Source organism: Coregonus clupeaformis, chromosome 16 (assembly GCF_020615455.1).
Source record: "Coregonus clupeaformis isolate EN_2021a chromosome 16, ASM2061545v1, whole genome shotgun sequence".
NCBI classification, from domain to species: Eukaryota; Metazoa; Chordata; class Actinopteri; order Salmoniformes; family Salmonidae; genus Coregonus; species Coregonus clupeaformis.
The window spans coordinates 53375049-53393130 of record NC_059207.1 but is presented as its reverse complement, the minus strand read 5'-3'; the positions used below and the strand labels follow the sequence as shown (position 1 = coordinate 53393130).

The following is an 18082-nucleotide window of genomic DNA, read 5'->3' as shown; positions in this document are numbered from 1 at the left end:
TTCTTCAAGTATAAAGACAGATCCAAATGCAATGCAATATTATGCCCTATAAACAGAATTACAGTATGGTCTGGCATAAATGTTGCAGATTATATTCAAGACAAAAAAATATATATTAAATAATACAGAGGAATGTAAAATCCTCGGTAATGAACTAAAATATAAAATAATTTCATTGCAGGTTGTTTTTCAGGTTGTACTGTAACACAATCTAATCCAACTTTCCTGATCGCAAATATGTTTTTAAATCCTGAACTTCAACTTGTTGCCAAAGTCTGAGGTATTCTATACACATCTGGTTGACCTCTGCTATCTCTCCTCAGACGAAGATGGATCTGAACAGTTTTAGCTTCTACAGTATTCCACCACCACAGCCTTTAGTACAGAACCTCTATGTATGCGTCCCAAATGGCACCCTATCCCCCCTACATAGTGCACTACATTTGACCCAGGCCCTATGGGTCCTGCTTAAAAGTAGTTCACTATAGGGAATAGGGTGCCATTTGGGACGCAAGCTATGTGAAATGTAACGTATGGCTTAAAGTAACTGCCCAGTTAAAATCTCTCTTTTAAAAGTTAATATCCAAATAATGTTGTTGACTCGTATGTGTCCAAAGCATAAATTGGAAGAAAAAAAAACACTTCAAAAACCCCATCTCAAACTTGTATCTCAAACAGACCATTTCAAAAATGCTTGCTATTTTCTCATAGATGTATCTCCCTGAGGAGGATGAGCTGGCCAATCAGCGGCCTACTTTCAGGAATATTTTTAATGACTGGTATATGCCCACACCATTCTGTTGTTGGGGTACGCCCACACCATTCCAACTCAGAAAAGCTGCTTTTTAACATACTAATTACCATATTTTGAAAGAAACTATTTCACTTATATTGTAATTGTTGGTCATATTTCATAGAAATCTGGAAACACTGGGCAGTTACTTTAAGCTCTGGTCTCAGAGTGACTGTAAACCCTTAAGACATATGGTGGTTTGATGATGCAGAGGCCCCTCTTCCCAGGGTGGAAAAAGTACGTGACTAGTCTAATACCAGCTGAGCCGAACTGAGCCTCCAGCCTTGTAGAACTGTTTTTCATGGACAGCACGTTGTTTCAGAAGGGAATGTGAATTCCTTGGAAGGTTTGAAATAATTTGGTCTGTGTACTGTAGCCTTCCCTGTACGAGGCCTGACTATAACAGATGTGTGTGGAGAAACGTGGAATGCTTGTCACACTCCCTCTCTTTTTGTTTGTGTTGTGGGAGAACACAGAAGTATTCAACATTACATCAGACGAGTGCAGCCGGAAAGAGAGGGAGAGGGGGAGAGAACGAGAGAGGGAAAGAGAGAGAGCGAGAAGGGAGAGAGACAGAGAAAGGGAGAGGGAGAGAGAGAGAGAAACAGAGGGAAGAAAGAAACATGAGAAAGAAAGGAAGGTCAGTGCGACGTTCAGGAAGCAACACTTGGGATGGGAGGGGCTTGAACAAGCTGTATTTTTCAGCCAAACACTACTCTCCACAGCAAAACAATCGGATTGGATAAAATAGTAATCCAGAGCATATGATAGGTCCACTCGTAAGGATTAAGAAGCTTCAGTCTCCATTGGTTTGAGGGAGGGGAAGGAGTTGCTCACACAGAGGGTGCAGTGATGCTGGGGGTCAGTATAAGGGGTCAGGGGTGAGGTCATCAGGGGGTGAGGTCATCAGGGGGTGAGGTCGGATGTCAGGGGTAGGAGAGGGAGGTCATCTCTAGATGTAAACGGGTTGCTCCTGGGCAGTTAGCAGGCGGTACATGGCAGCTGGCATCGTCTTCATGTGGATCTGTGGAAGAAAGCGTAGGATGAAGAAAGTCAGAAAGCTGAAGAATGAGAGTCACGCTGATCATAGATATACAGTAACTAGACAACCCTAGCCTTAACCCTAACCCTAGCTTCATGTCCACATCCCAGCTCAACCCTAACCCTAGCTTCATGTCTCCATCCCAGTTCAACTCTAACCCTAGTCTCAACCCTAACCCTAACCTCAACTCTAACCCCAACCTTAACCCTATCCTCATTGAGAACCAGGCTTCCATATACAGAAAGCCTGGTGAAGTCAATGGTAGAAAACAGCTCAAAATGGGTGGAAACACAGTATAAAATCAGTGACGCCTAGCAACACGTCAAACAAATGAAATGCCTTGCTTGGGCGGAGCTCCAAAGGTGCCCACTCATAACGTCTCTTTTTTTTAGTAGAGTTTTCAAGCAGAGACGTTGTAATGCTTTCATTGACTTGATTTTGTGTACAGAGCACACTTCTGGCAAAACAGAATTCTGTTTTTATTCCAGGTTTTCCAGCTCTACAAAATGTGTCATACCTGGTCAGAAAACACTGACTAACATAACAAAGACCTTCTAGGGGCATGTGGGGGAGGGTTCTTGAAATGTAACATTTGGACCATTCGAACAATTTCAGCTAATACAAAATTCTCCAGACCTCCAAAGGTAGCCTGACAACGTCATTTTGGAGCACAGGAGATTGGTGGCACCTTAATTAGGAGGACGGGCACATGGTAATGGCTGGAGCGGAATAAGGGGAAAGGTATCAACAACATCAAACACATGGTTTCCATGTGTTTGATGCCATTTCATTTGCTCCGTTCCAACCATTACTATGAGCCTTCCTCCCCTCAGCAGCCTCCACTGTTTTGGAGGTATGGCTACACGAGACTACCCTAAACCTAACCCAACAATGGTTGAAGGTTTAGCACCAAAACTGAAATGCTTTGCTAAGCTAACAGTTACAGGCTCAGAATGACCTTTGCCCTCTGACCTCACCTCTCCCACAGCGTTGGACAGGATGTGGACGATCTTCTCATGGGGCGTGGCCACCACGCTCTGGCCGTTGATCTCGATGATGCGGTGGCCGACCCTGACCCCTCCCCTCTCAGCGATGCCCCCTCGCATAAGGCTGCAGATCTGTGGGTGTGAAGGGGAAGGTCCAAAAAAGACAATTACATTCAGCTATTCAGCTTAAATTCAGTTATATTCAGTTTCAGCAAAAGCATGAGCCCATCACTTTAAGAGTCACAACTATCATGCACAAACAGAAGGTTATTATCTCAAAGCAAAGAGGACAAAGTCAAACGGCCAGTAAGTTTGGGGCTCATGACATCACACAACACATGGTCTCCCTGGTGATACCCACAATGCCGTTCTGTACGCTGAAGCCCAGCTGGTATCTGAGGTCAGGTCGTCTGATGAGCACCGTGGTAACGGGAGGACACCTGACGATGTTCAGCTTGATACGAGACTGGTTCTTCAGACCCTGAGAGAGAAGAGAAGTGGAGTAGGAATGAAACTAGTCTAATAAGAGAATTGGTAGATGACAAGTCTAGATGTTGGCTGTGTGTACTGCACTGTCCTTGGCATTCCTGTTCTCACATAAAAGAGAACACGTCACTGTAAGAGGAGAAGATACAGAGATAGTGAGGAACGAAAGAGGATGCAGAGATAGTGAGGAAAGAAAGAGGATGCAGAGATAGTGAGGAAAGAAAAAGGATGCAGAGATAGTGAGGAAAGAAAGAGGATGCAGAGATGGTGAGGAAAGAAAGAGGATGCAGAGATAGTGAGGAAAGAAAGAGGATACAGAGATAGTGAGGAAAGAAAGAGGATGCAGAGATAGTGAGGAAAGAAAGAGGAGCAAGAGATAGTGAGGAAAGAAAGAGGATGCAGAGATAGTGAGGAAAGAAAGAGGATGCAGAGATAGGTGAGAAATAAAGGAAGGAGAGGTAGAACAGAAAGAGAGATATCATGTCCTCCAGTACCTTCATGATGCTCTGGCAGACATGGGCAGGCCCACCAGACTAATGGATGAAGAGAGAGAAAGAGAGGGAGGAGAGAGTGTGTGTGTTACCTTAATAATGGTCTGGCAGGTAGACAAGGGTAGCCCCACCAGACTGGTCCCGTTGACAGACATAATCTGGTCTCCGATATTAAGACGGCCTGACTTCTCCGACGGACCAGCATGCATCATGTTGGCGATGATGACTGTGGGCAGGATGGAGCCCCACCCACTCTCCACAATGACCACGCCCAGAATCTCACCTTTCTGCTTCTCGATGTAAATCTGGGGAGACCCACAATCAGTCAATCAATCAATCAATCGGTTGATCTCAATGTATTTATAAAGCCTTTTTTACATCAGCAGTTGCCACAAATTGCTTTTACAGTAACCTGGTCTACACCCCAAAGAAAGAGCAAACCCTACTCTCTACATAGGCTGCGTTTACACAGGCAGCCCAATTCTGGTCTTTTTTTCCCACAAATTGTTTTATTGGCCAATCAGATCAGCTCTTTTGCCAGTAATTGGGCAAAAGATCAGAATTGTGTTGCCTGTGTCAACCCAGCCATAGTTCACTACTTTTGGCTTAATAACAAATACTTTGTTTAACTATGTTGTACTTCCGTGGCTGCCATGGCAGCGTGAGGTAGCTTAGGCAGAGAGCTCTGTAAATATTGTACATATTTAGTTATTTTCTGTGTTTTCTATGTCATTAAAAAAAAAATATTTGTGGGGGTTTTCATTGCTCTGGGTTTTGTTCGCTTACATCTGGTTGTCTTGACTCACAAAGTTGCAGGACTGAGATAAAAAAGTATATTTGTTTGGCTTGATAGCTAAGCTATTTGGATTTAAATAATGCAGCACCTGCTTTTTTGTTTCATCTGCTGGGAATGACAACAACTGCATGCAGTGCCCGGGGATGGCAGAGAAGGCAAAGGGACTGTTCCTAACCAGTGTCAATGTGTGGTGGCTTTTTATTTGTTATTGTTTTTAAAATGTATTGTGTTTTTTTAACTGGCAAATAAAATCAATTGATCAATTCTCCAGAGGCCTGCCTGAGAGATCCCAGGGTCTGAGAGACTCACATCTTTGCTGTTTTATTTCATTTCGAACTTAAGTTCTTACTACGCGCCATGGTCTAGAGCAGCGTTTCCCAAACTCGGTCATCGGGACCCCAAGGGGTGCACAGTTTGGTTTTTGCCCTAACACTACACAGCTGATTCAAATGATCAAAGCTTGATGATTAGTTGCTTATTTGAATCAGCTGTGTAGTGCTAGGGCAAAAACCAAAACTTGGGTCCCGAGGAACAATCACTGCCTGCAGTGGCCAAGACTGGACATGGGTGGTTTCAAGGTTAAAAATGATTCAGTGGTGCTGCTGACTGGAGACAGTTTATAGCATAGTAAGAATTCTGTTCTTCATTCGTAAAACCAGGGTTGTAGCACAACCCACTCGTTCTCAGACTTGTAGAAGTGGTTAACAGATGTATTAATCAGGGGCACCACAGTGTTAGCTTTACGAACGCCTTTAGTAAGATAAAACCGAACACAGATACAGAGCATTATGGGTACTGTAGTACAGTTCATCATTCTACAACAGACTCACGTCTTTGCAGTTCTCAGACTTGGAGAAGTGTATGAGGTCGTCATTGTACATGTCCTGAGTGTTGAGCAGGTCACTGTACTCCTTCTGACTCAGGTCCTCTGGGTTGATGCCGTTAGCTCGCAGGAACTCCTGGTACGCCACACTGAAGGCCTGGCCTATAGACTGGGCTATCAGCTGGGCCTGGAGAGGGAGAGAGGGAGGCAGGGGAGGGAGGGAGAGAGGGAGGCAGGGGAGGGGGGAGAGAGGGAGGCAGGGGAGGGGGAGAGAGGGAGGCACGGGGAGGGGGAGAGAGGGAGGCGGGGGGGGGGGGGAGAGAGGGAGGCGGGGGGAGGGGGGGAGAGAGGGAGGGAAATAAACACACAGTGATTTATTAGTCGTACAGTGATGATTTAAAATTCAAATAAAAAAGACCGCATGGGGGCTTTAAACAGAACAAACCAATCAGGACAGAAGTGTTTCATATTGATGAGATGAATGTTTCATCTCTCCGAGTCCCGCTCTGTCTTCTGAAGTTGATCTCAAATCAATGGAGCACAGAGACACAGGAAAGGTCAACCATGCTGTCATCACTGGCACACACACTGAGGTGTGTGTGTGTTCGTATGTGTGTGTGTGTGTGTGTGTGTGTGTGTGTGTGTGTGTGTGTGACCCCAGTTACACCAGGAGTCCCAAAAACAACTCTTAAGTGAAATGCACCATTAGATGGTAAGGGAGGGAGTGGAGACTTGATTATGATTAATGAATGCTTCATTAAAATTAAATGAGGTTGAGAGTCAGTCAACAGGACGAGTCGAATCCAGATAGAGAGAGAAAAATAATGAGAAAGAAAGCGAGAGAGATGGAGAGACTAAGGGTTGTAATTGTAACCACAAAGAGAGTGTGTGTGAAACACGGATATAAAGTAAGGGTTGTAAGCACAAAAGATACAGAGAAAGGTATACAGAGTGACAGAGAATGAATGAACAAACGAGAAAGACAGTGAGAGTAAAAGACAGAGAGAGTAAGTGAAGGAGAGAGGGAGGGAGAGAGAGAAAGGGAGAGAAAGAGAGATGAGACATCGTTTGAAAGTAAAAGTAAAGAGATCCTCACATCCTCTGACTCAAAAACGTGGCAGATCATCTTGTACTGGCGTTGTTTCTCGTCCTCGACGGGGTCTGACGCCTCCACGCTGTCCGTGGAGTCTGGGCGGGGCATACGGCGTCTCGCCATCAGAACCACGATGTTGCCGATGTCAGCGATGTAGGAGATGGTCCTCAGAGGGTGGTCCATCATAGTCTCCTGTAGATAGAGGACAGATAGGGTTAGGGTCATGGGTTAAGGGGTGATGATAGGGTTATGGTCAGGGTTCAAGGGGTGATGATAGGGTTATGGTCAGGGTTCACGGGTTAATGATAGGGTTATGGTCAGGGTTCATGGGTTAATGATAGGGTTATGGTCAGGGGTGGTCCATCATGGTCTCCTGTAGACACAGAGGGGACGGTCAATGACCATATGTTTCATGTCTACCAGATTCAATCCTTCTCTATGTCTGTGGTCAGGACAGGGAGGGCCCAGAAAGAAGAAACTCAGGACCAAATCAGCAGGAAGAAAGAACCCATTTACTCTGACTAGAATGTTTAGGCCTTTTCCTACCACCATCTAATTTTCCTGATCAATTTCCAATGCAATATTATTAAATCATTTCTATAACACCTCAAGCCATTTTTATTTACTACAATATCAAAGCAACTCCATCAGCCGTCGTGTGAAAAAATCGACTCTCAAGAAACACTATATTGATTGAGTTAGAGCCGTAGTGAGAGTGTATCCCAGGGGTACGTGTACAGGTAAGTGGCTGGTGTGGCCAGGCCCTCTGATTGGCCCCACGCTGGGATTAATGAGCCACGCCCCGCCACTAGGTAAATCTAAGCCCACTGGCTGCCATGGCAACCTGGCTGGGACTGTTACTACCTGAGGAGAGAAACGTCAACAGAGAAGTGAGCAACATACGAGGACAAGAGGGAGAGAGAGAGACAGAGTGACAGACAGAGAGAGAGACAGAGAGAGTGTACCTGTGAGTCAGCGTTGAGGACTTTAATCCTCTGGGTGGAGATGAAGAGGTCCACCTCCGTCATGGGCTGGGCCTCACCTTCTGGAGCCTGCTTAGACACACACACAGACCGATACATACAGTGACAGAAAGACACAGAGACAGAACATGGCAATTGAGCATTGAGTCTATTAGAGCAGTACAGCTGACAGTCCATTATTATCATTCCACAACTAGACTGAGAGGTCAGAGACAGTCCACAACTACCAGAGATAACACTGAAGGAAGACACCAGCACTTTCAATCAACCAGAAGCTTTCAGGTGAGGTTCAGAATGTTGCAGGTAGAGTGTGTGTCTGTGCTTGTATGTGTGTGTGTGTATGTGTACAGAGTTGTAGTTTTCCTTCAGTGTAACTCTGGCTTGTACAGGACATTCAGAGTTAGTTCAGTAGTTAGTCGAATTTAGCCTCTCCATAGGTAGCAGAGAGGCTGGAGTTAGTAATGGGGTTAGTCTTATTAGTTATACTGTAGTGTTTCTCAACTTCCCTCCTGGGGACCCACTGTGTCAGCTGGGTTTCACTCTAGTTATACTGGTTTTTGGCCACTTCATTAAGTCGTATTACAGTGATGAGTGTGTTGGTTGTAATGAAAACCTGGATGGATGCCTGTGAGTCTCCAGGACCAGAGTTGAGAAACCTTGGGGTTACAGTGAATACTTAGTCGGTCTGTGTTGGAAAAGAGAAAGAGGTGCTGCTGTGTGTAATGTTAGCCATCCACAGGATTCACAGTGCTAACAGCCTTACAATTGTTACAACCACAGTGAAATACCACACTAATACAGAAGCTTGTGCCAGAGTAAAACCTCTTCAAGTACGATCACAAACACAACACTTCATGGTATAACAAAAAAATTGTGGCTGCACTGCCATTTTCTGCTTCCAGCAATTTCAGTTTCTCCTCGTATAAGCTTTTATTCATTTTACATCTATATCATGTGTCCATGTGTCTATGTATTCCTGTCAGTATCTTGTAGAAACTCTGTAGGAGGATAAGTCAGAGAATGTCTGACATGGAATGAGAAAATGGTGACGGATTTAATTGACAGACAGACCTAAGAATGGAATACATAACATGACTGCAAATTAACACATAGGACTTCGTTGCTGGATTCAGAAAATGCAGCGAGTAAAAGAAGAGGAAAAATAAGGAAAATATAAAAATAAAAGAGAGAGAGGCGAGGCTTTACAACACAGGATGAGTCCCTAATGGCACCCTATTCCCTATATAGCCCATAGGGCTCTGGTCAAAAGTAGTGCACTAAATAGGGAATAGGGTGCCATTTGGGACGTAGACACAGCCAGACACAGGAAAACACAACGGAACACTGAACAGCCAATCAATGAGGAGTACCGCACCTTCTTCTTGTTTTTGGCTAATTTCTGGGCCGTCTGCTTGGCATGGAACAAACACACATACAGGAGAATGGGTTAGACTGAAGCAGGGCTCAGGGAGGGTGTGCCGTGTGTGTGCACTTGTTTTCCTACATTATCTGGACCCCAATGTCACATTTCACCTTAATGTCCTGAAAAGGTAGGAAAATTATAACTTTTTTTGAAAAGTCAGGACTTTTTTCAGGTCCTGAATTTGGTAAAATGCTATTTTAAGCTTAAGGTTTAGGGTTTTGGGGTTAGGTTTAGTGTTGGGTTTAGGGTTAAGGGAAATAGGATTTGTAATGGTGAAAAAATGTGACACTCCAAAAAGTCCTGAAATTTCACAAAAACACAGCTGTGTGTGTGGTCAGAGTAGTGCAGGGCTGTAGTAGCATGGGCGTAGTAGGTCTATGGATCTGGGGAGGGGGTTGAGTGGCAGTGTGTGTATTGATTACATCCATTGGGACATTCCAATTTAGAACATATCTTACATCTAAATTCTGGGATTCAACCAGTCTGAAGTCAACCAGTCTTTAAAAAAGTACCTAATGGTATATCTACTTTACTGTTCAGTGTGTTATGTTTTGGCCAGCAGTTGGCTCACTTGTGCACTAAAAGGATTAGACACAGTTATTACCATCATAACTATTTTTTAATTAAACTGCACCATTAATTTATGGTAAGATACACTTAATGAGGTCTTCAGTTAATGTGAAAGTGTATCATGCTTAATTGGAATCTTGAGTATGTCTTTACAATACATAGTAAACTAATAGGTACAGTGCCTTTGGAAAGTATTCAACCACCTTGACTTCTTCCACATTTAGTTGTGTTACAAAGTGCGATTAAAATAGATTTAATTGTCTTTTTTTTGGCAATGATTTACATAAAATACTCTAATATCAAATTCATGAAACCTGAAACACTAATATATCTTGATTAGATAAGTATTCAACCCAATACAAGTTAGAAAACACCTTTGGCAGCAATTACAGCTGTGAGTCGTGTTGGGTATGTCTCTAAGAGCTTTGCACACCTGGATTGTACAATATTTGCCCATCATTCTTTTTCAAATTCAAGCTCTGTCAAGTTGGTTGTTGATCATTGATAGACAGACATTTTCAAGTCTTGACATAGATTTTCAAGCCAATTTAAGTGAAAACTGTAACTAGGCCACTAGGCCATTCAATGTCATCTTGGTCAGCAACCCCAATGTAGATTTGGCCTTGTGTTTTAGGTTATTGTCCTACTGAAAGGTAAATTCGCCTTCCAGTGTCTGTTTGAAAGCAGACTGAACCAGGTTTTCCTCTAGGATTTTGCCTATGCTTAGCTCTATTCTGTTTCTTTTTATCCAAAATAACTCCCTAGTCCTTGCCGTTGACAAGCATACTCATAACATGATGCAGCCACCACCATGCTTGAGAATATGAAGAGTGGTACTCAAGAGATGTGTTGTTTTTGCCCCAAGCATAATGCTTTGTATTCAGGACAAAAATGTATTTTCTTTGCCACATTCTTTGCAGTACTCCTTTAGTGCCTTGTTGCAAACAGGATGCATGTTTTGGAATATTTGTATTCTGTACAGGCTTCCTTCTTTTCACTCTGTCATTTAGTTGAGTATTGTGGAGTAACTACAATGTTGTTGATCCATCCTGTTTTCTCCTATCACAACCATTAAACTCTGTAACCATTTGAAAATTACAATTGGCCTCATGGTGAAATCCCTGAGCTCTTTCCTTCCTCTCTGGCAACTGAGTTAGGAAGGGCGACTATCTTTGTAGTGAGTGGGTGTATTGATACACCATACAAAGTGTAATTAATAACTTCACCATGCTCACAGGGATATTCAATGTCTGCTCTTTTTATTTTTACACATCTACCAATCGGTGCCCTTCTTTGTGAGGCATAGAAAACCTCCCTGGACTTTGTGGTTGAATATGCGCTTGAAATTCACTACTTGACTGAAGGACCTTCCAGATAATTGTATGTGTGGGGTACAGAGATGGGGTAGTCATTCAAAAATCATGTTAACCACTATTATCGCACACAGAGTGAGTCCATGCAACTTATTATGTGATTTTTTAAGCACATTTTTACTACTGAACGTATTTAGGCTTGCCAAAACAAAGGTGTTTAACTCAAGACATTTCAGCTTTTCATTTTTTATTAATTTGTAACATTTCTAAAAACACATTTCCACTTTGACATTATGGGATATTGTGTGTAGATTACTGACATCTCAAATTAATTTGTTTTAAATTTAGGCTGTAACAACAACATTTGGAAAAAGTCAAGGAAGAAACATAGGAAGGATGCTATAGTATAAGATACAGTAGAATGTGCAGAGGTGGCTCTGTCTGATGAGAACAGGAGTAACAACAGAGAACATACTCTAGGTGTGTGTACAGTATGTATGGGCTGATAGAGGCTATGGGCTACAGCTCAGTGCATTTTGATCAGGCGGGATGTAAAATGCTGAGTCACTACAGTATGGGCTATGGGCTGGAGGGGCGCCAGGAGGCTGATAAACCAGGACGATGTCAGGAAGACCCAGGTCATGTGAGAGGAAGTGAGTGAGGGGAAGTGACCATAGAGAATGATAGAGGATTCTTCAATGTATCTGTCCCCCTATGACATCTGTGAGTGCACGGGCAGCGCGATTGAGGCCATTTCCATTTTGAAGTAGTCCATTTTCTTCTTCTACTACTTGGTAAACAAACTCAAAGGGTGCATACTGCCACCTGGAGTGTGTTGTTTGAACAGGTATAAAGCCAAGGTTGCCGATTTACTGCCACCTGCAGTTATGGAATGTTTACTCAAGTATAATTAATTGGCTGATCCCTCCTGATGACCTGGATGGAATTATGTGATCCTTCCCACCCAGTTGACTTCTTCAAAATGGGGAAAGTCCTCAATAGCACAGCCCAAGCTAAAACAAGCTTTTGGGTACTACCGTCCTCTATCATTCTCTATGGAAGTGACACAGTTATAGGTAGAAATGTACTGATGTGAGATCTTGACCTTTGTACATATTCAGGTTCGTACACAGCATAGAACATGTTTCTATGCAAAACAGATATCAATTCGATCACTTGTGATAAAGACGTTATGAAGAAGTATGTTCCCACTGGGCACAGATGTAATTTCAACGTTTAGTTTGGATTTACCTTTGGTTGAGATGTCAACTAACGTGAATTCAACGTGAAATCAACAAAAAATGTCACCATGTCATTGGATTTAGGTTCAGTTGGGTGAAAAAAAGACAATTCCCTTACGTTGATGACTTTTTGCATATCCAATCAGTTTTCCACATTGATTCAACATAATCAGATAGATTGTTTGTTGTTGAAATTATGTGGAAACAATGTTGATGCAACCAGTTTTTGCCCAGTGTGTTATCAGACAGTATTAAAAACAGGATATTAGATATTATCCATTACCAGGTAGAAAACATAATACAGTACAAGGACAGGTTGGAATCAGGTTGGGCGGCATGAGAGTGTTGGGCCAGTAACTTAAATGTCGCTGGTTCGAATCCCCGAGCTGACTAGGTGAACAATCTGTGGATGTACCCTTGAGCAAGGTACTTAATCCTAATTGCTCCTGTCGCTCTGGATAAGAGCATCTGCTAAATTACTAAAATGTAATAAATGGGATCTATCCAGAAGTTCCTCTGTAAGCAAATAATTTTTACTGTCTATTAGGGTCAACACAGCATGTTCAAACACATCATTGAGAGCAAAAACAAAGAAAAAAATGGAATCTCTCTCTCTCCTCACCTTGATGCGGCTGACAGCCTCCTGGGCCTGCATCATGCGGACGTTCTTGGAGGGAGTCTTGTCAGACAGCAACTGGGTGGAGCCCAGGTAGTTAGCAGCAAAGATTATCCCATCAATCAGGTCCTCTGGGTCACATGGACCTGGGACTGGAGGGGTAGGAGAGTAGGAAGATTAAAACGCCATGATTTGGAATATATTGGACAGTAAGGTTTGAATCTTAACATGTTTGTGAAGACTTCAACTCTAAAGATGCAGAAATCAGAACATTTGGATTGCTGCAGGATTGATTGGCACATCGTAAGGGGGCTGAGAGGGAGTGTGAGAGTCAGAAAGAGAGAAAGTGTGTGTGTCACCAGTGTCCTTGTGCTAGAGAGGCTTGAGACACAATGCTCCTACTGAGCTAATACACACAGAATGCAACACTGTAGATATACATAATATGACATTTGAAATGTCTTTATTCTTTTGGAACTTCTGAGTGTAATGTTTACTGTTAATATGTATTGTTTATTTCACTTTTGTTTACTATCTACTTCACTTGCTTTGGCAATGTTAACATACGTTACCCATGCCAATAAAGCCCTTAAATTGAAATTGAATTGAGAGAGACACACACAGAGAGAGAGAGAGAGAGAGAGAGAGAGAGAGAGAGAGAGAGAGAGAGAGAGAGAGAGAGAGAGAGAGAGAGAGAGAGAGAGAGAGAGAGAGAGAGAGAGAGAGAGAGAGAGAGAGAGAGAGAGAGAGAGAGAGAGAGAGAGAGAGAGAGAGAGAGAGAGAGAGAGAGAGAGAGAGAGAGAGAGAGAGAGAGAGAGAGAGAGAGAGAGAGAGAGAGAGAGAGAGAGAGAGAGAGAGAGAGAGAGAGAGAGAGAGAGAGAGAGAGAGAGAGAGAGAGAGAGAGAGAGAGAGAGGAGAGAGAGAGAGAGAGAGAGAGAGAGAGAGAGAGAGAGAGAGAGAGAGAGAGAGAGAGAGAGAGAGAGAGAGAGAGAGAGAGAGAGAGAGAGAGAGAGAGAGAGAGAGAGAGAGAGAGAGAGATAGAGAAAGAGAGAGAGAGAGAGAGATAGATATAGAAGGAGAAAGACAGACCGCACTGAAGCGTTTGACTGGTGCACTAGAGGCCCTTTCTCTGTCTCTAATTGTCCCTGCCTCCCTCTCAGCCCTGCATGACATTTAAAAATGCTGATCTGGTACTAAATGTAGGCCTATACATCAGCATAACCCAACACAGCTAAATCACCCAAGCATTTACAAGAGAAAACCTCTTCTCAAATATATTCAAATCTGCACTGGCAAAGTGAAGTAAAGCAGAGGAGAGTGAAGTAAAGACCAGGAGCAGGTCTTACCTTCTACATAGGTAGGGAAGGAGGCCAGGCTTCTCCTGGCCTGTAGGTGTAGAGGAGAGACAGATAACACGTTACTGACGGGTCACACAGGCATGGTCATCATTACACTGTCATAACACTGGTGAAAGACAGACTGAAACGTTGGTTGACACATTGGGGGTCAGTATGCAGTTAGGGCTGTGGCGGTCATGACATTTTGTCAGCCTGTTATTGTCATGCAAATGACTGCCGGTCTCATGGTAATTGCCCGTTAATTAACATAAACATGTTTTGAATCGGCAGGCCTCTATGCATACAAGTCGCTGATGCGCGCCTTTGGAACATCTACATAAAAAAAAGTCTAATAAATCAATTTAATATACACCATCACAATAAATCCATTATTTATTTTAGGTAGGTCTAAAGAAACATTATGATATGTAGAAAATGTATTTCAAAAGAACTGAATATGATTCGGCCTACTGTATGTTATCTGGCTATGCGCCATGCTGTAGGCTAGTTCATTTAACAGACAAGATATGCTTATAAGTCCTGTGCCATTATTTTATTGTAAGAATAAAATGGATCATTTGAAACAGGTCCTATACGCTAGATTTAGAGTTATTTGGCAAATTTAGTTGTGAATGATGCAAACCTCAGAATGTCTTAGAAATCAAAACATATTGGCTGCATGATGCAACTATAGGCTATTGACTATTTGAAAAAGTCGCAAAAAAAGCTTGCGCTCTGTTCTTTGCCTCTGGCTGCACACCCTGTTCTCTCATCAAGTGATCATATTTTCACCCATCAGACTATTCTCAATTTAATCTTGTCTTTACTAATATGTAAAATATGTTTCAATTTAGAATGGCCCATTATGAAATGGGTAGGAACTGGGGGCAGGGGAAAAAAGACATGTCATCTGTATGCACTCGAATAGCGAATGGAGGCCCCTTTCCCCCAGTTTAAATAATGCCGGGTAGGCTACTCCGGCTTTATAGCAAAGCAGCTGAGAAATAAATATAGTAGCAGCTGGGAACCTCTTCTTTTTAGCGGCAACCATCAAGACTCTGCTTGAACACAGGATTAAATATAAACTCAGCAAAAAAAGAAACGTCCCTTTTTCAGGACCCTGTCTTTCAAAGCTAATTCGTAAAAATCCAAATAACTTCACAGATCTTCATTGTGGTCCTCTGTAGCTCAGCTGGTAGAACACGGCGCTTGTAACGCCAGGGTAGTGTGTTCGATCCCCGGCACCACCCATACACAAAAAAAAATGTATGCACGCATGACTAAGTCACTTTGGATAAAAGCGTCTGCTAAATGGCATATTATATTATATTATATTAAAGGGTTTAAACACCGTTTCCCATGCTTGTTCAATTAACCATAAACAATTAATGAACATGCACCTGTGGAACTGTCACTAAGACACTAACAGCTTACAGACGGTAGGCAATTAAGGTCACAGTTATGAAAACTTAGGACACTAAGGAGGCCCCAGGGTCCCTGCTCATCTGCGTGAACGTGTTTTAGGCATGCTGCAAGGAGGCATGAGGACTGCAGATGTGGCCAGGGCAATAAATTGCAATGTCCGTACTGTGAGACGCCTAAGCCAGCGCTACAGGGAGACAGGATGGACAGCTGATCATCCTCGCAGTGGCAGACCTTGTGTAACAACACCTGCACAGGATCGGTACATCCGAACATCACACCTGCGGGACAGGTACAGGATGGCAACAACAACTGCCTGAGTTACACCAGGAACGCACAATCCCTCCATCAGTGCTCAGACTGTCCGCAATAGGCTGAGAGAGGCTGGACTGAGGGCTTGTAGGCCTGTTGTAAGGCAGGTCCTCACCAGACATCACCGACAACAACGTTGCCTATGGGCACAAACCCACCGTCGCTGGACCAGACAGGACTGGCAAAAAGTGCTCTTCACTGACGAGTCACGGTTTTGTCTCACCAGGGGTGATGGTCGGATTTGCGTTTAACGTCGAAGGAATGAGCGTTACACCGAGGCCTGTACTCTGGAGTGGGATCGATTTGGAGGTGGAGGGTCTGTCATGGTCTGGGGCGGTGTGTCACAGCATCATCGGACTGAGATTGTTGTCATTGCAGGCAATCTCAACGCTGTGCGTTACAGGGAAGACATCCTCCTCCCTCATGTGGTACCCTTCCTGCAGGCTCATCCTGACATGACCCTCCAGCATGACAATGCCACCAGGAAATGGAAATGCACGGTGGTGAGATATTTTGCAGCGAAAGGTGTCAGCCTATTAATTATGAAAATATAAAAAATGCCCTATTACTAGGCTATTCAAAATCTAATACAAATTCACTATAATTGTAGGTTAACTCTGTAAGCCTCCCTGCACAACCAACAGCATCACCGAGGCCTATACGTTCTCTCCCATACCCATGGATAGACAGTTTTGAGTGTAATATAAGGCAACCACTACATCCAGTATGCATAATAATACAGTCCACATAAGCTAGACCAATTATGTACCAAAAACTCTGTTTTTTTCGGGCGTGCTAATATGCGGTAGGCTATTAAGCTATGTATTGTATAACATTTTACATTTACATTTTAGTCATTTAGCAGACGCTCTTATCCAGAGCGACTTACAGGAGCAATTAGGGTTAAGTGCCTTGCTCAAGGGCACGTCGACAGATTTTTCACCTAGTCGGCTCGGGGATTAGAACCAGCGACCTTTCGGTTACTGGCACAACGCTCTTAACCACTAAGCTACCTGCCGCCCTAACAGCACATTCATTCTTTTAATTCAGTTTTTTTGGGGGGGATTGGGCTCATATATAGACATATGCATATGCATAAGTATGTTGTTCTACACATTTCGTTGAGCTTGGCTCTGAAACAACATCCACAACGACCATGTTTTCCACTCCGTTTCAACCTGTTGTTGAACTTCTTTCTTCAAATTGATCATCACAGTGAGGTCAAAATGTTTAACCTCAAGGTTTTCTAAGCATGATAGTATTTCGATAAGTGTTTGATGTGATTTTCGAATGCATTTGCATTGATGTCAGCGTGGTTAGAGGGACAATAGAGCACTGAGTGCCAGCCCATTAGCAACCTGATGGTCGTTAGCGAGTTGGGTATTACCAATGCATGTCCAGAGTGCATAAAAGGAGATTACCATGACTCAACGGTCACATGGAATTTGACTGCGGTCATGACTCATAACTGCCGGTGTGGCGGTAATATGGTCACCGCAACAGCCCTATATGCAGTGTCATTTTGATTCGTCACACTACCTGGTAAACATCATAACATGGACATATACATGCACATACACGCACACACCTCTTTAGCGGAAAGGGGTGGAGACTCGAAGCTGTCACTCCCTTCAAGCATGGGTGTCCGGATGGAAGACTCCGCCCCCTGAGGAGAGGCCTGAGAGTCTGAACCTGGAGACTAGAGAGAGAGAGGAAGAGAGAGGGGGGGGAGAGGGGAGAGTGAGAGAGAATGAAAGAAAGAGAAAGAGAAAGCGATAGAGAGAAAGAGAAAGAGAAAGAAAGATAATTTGGAAGGATTGATCATATGGTATACAAGACTTATACAAGACCTTTCACTGAACCAAATCAATAAGGGTAACACCCACATTTGGTTCAAACTCAACAAAAGCACAATCCTTAGTGACAATAATTTATATATACTGTATGTGCAGTCTATGCTTCTCACTCAAATTCTACTTAGAATGATACGTTTTATAATAATCTCCAAAGAGAAACCAACCAGTTCCAAGCTGAGGGAAATGTGCTTTCGTGTGGGGATTTTAATGCTAGAACAGGTTCTGAACCTGACTGTGTAGACCCTGAGGGTAATAAACATATACAGTATTTGGACATCCCTCCTTATGCCCGAGTCCCATCACTAGTAACAGAAATAGCCCTGAGCAGGTAGTGATGCAAAAACTCCTTCCATTTTTGTTCTCTGTCGAGCCTTAGGCCTGTATTTTTTTAATGGCAGGAATAGAGTAGATTCTTTGGGAAGGTTCACCTACCGCTCAGATCTTGGGACCAGTGTTGTTATACACAATCTCAGACTTGGACCCCCCCACCACCATTAAT

At 43.3% G+C, this 18082-nt stretch overlaps 1 protein-coding gene across 4 annotated transcripts in view; it reads right to left on the bottom strand.

Annotated features, from left to right (window-relative positions):
* Positions 1-1466: 1466 nt before the first annotated feature.
* LOC121585171 (amyloid-beta A4 precursor protein-binding family A member 1) overlaps positions 1467-18082 on the bottom strand; it is a 98455-nt gene continuing 81839 nt past the window's right edge. For all 4 annotated transcript variants that reach the window (XM_041901560.2, XM_041901562.2, XM_041901563.2 and 1 more), the window contains exons 4-14: positions 17316-17426; positions 14003-14042; positions 12663-12808; positions 8869-8901; positions 7476-7562; positions 6514-6702; positions 5425-5604; positions 3891-4103; positions 3183-3302; positions 2813-2953; positions 1467-1817 (exon numbers count right to left, since the gene is read on the bottom strand). In XM_041901560.2, the coding sequence (XP_041757494.2) occupies positions 1746-1817; positions 2813-2953; positions 3183-3302; positions 3891-4103; positions 5425-5604; positions 6514-6702; positions 7476-7562; positions 8869-8901; positions 12663-12808; positions 14003-14042; positions 17316-17426 (1332 nt within the window). In that variant the 3' untranslated portion in view covers positions 1467-1745. The remainder of the gene's footprint in view (positions 1818-2812; positions 2954-3182; positions 3303-3890; positions 4104-5424; positions 5605-6513; positions 6703-7475; positions 7563-8868; positions 8902-12662; positions 12809-14002; positions 14043-17315; positions 17427-18082) is intronic.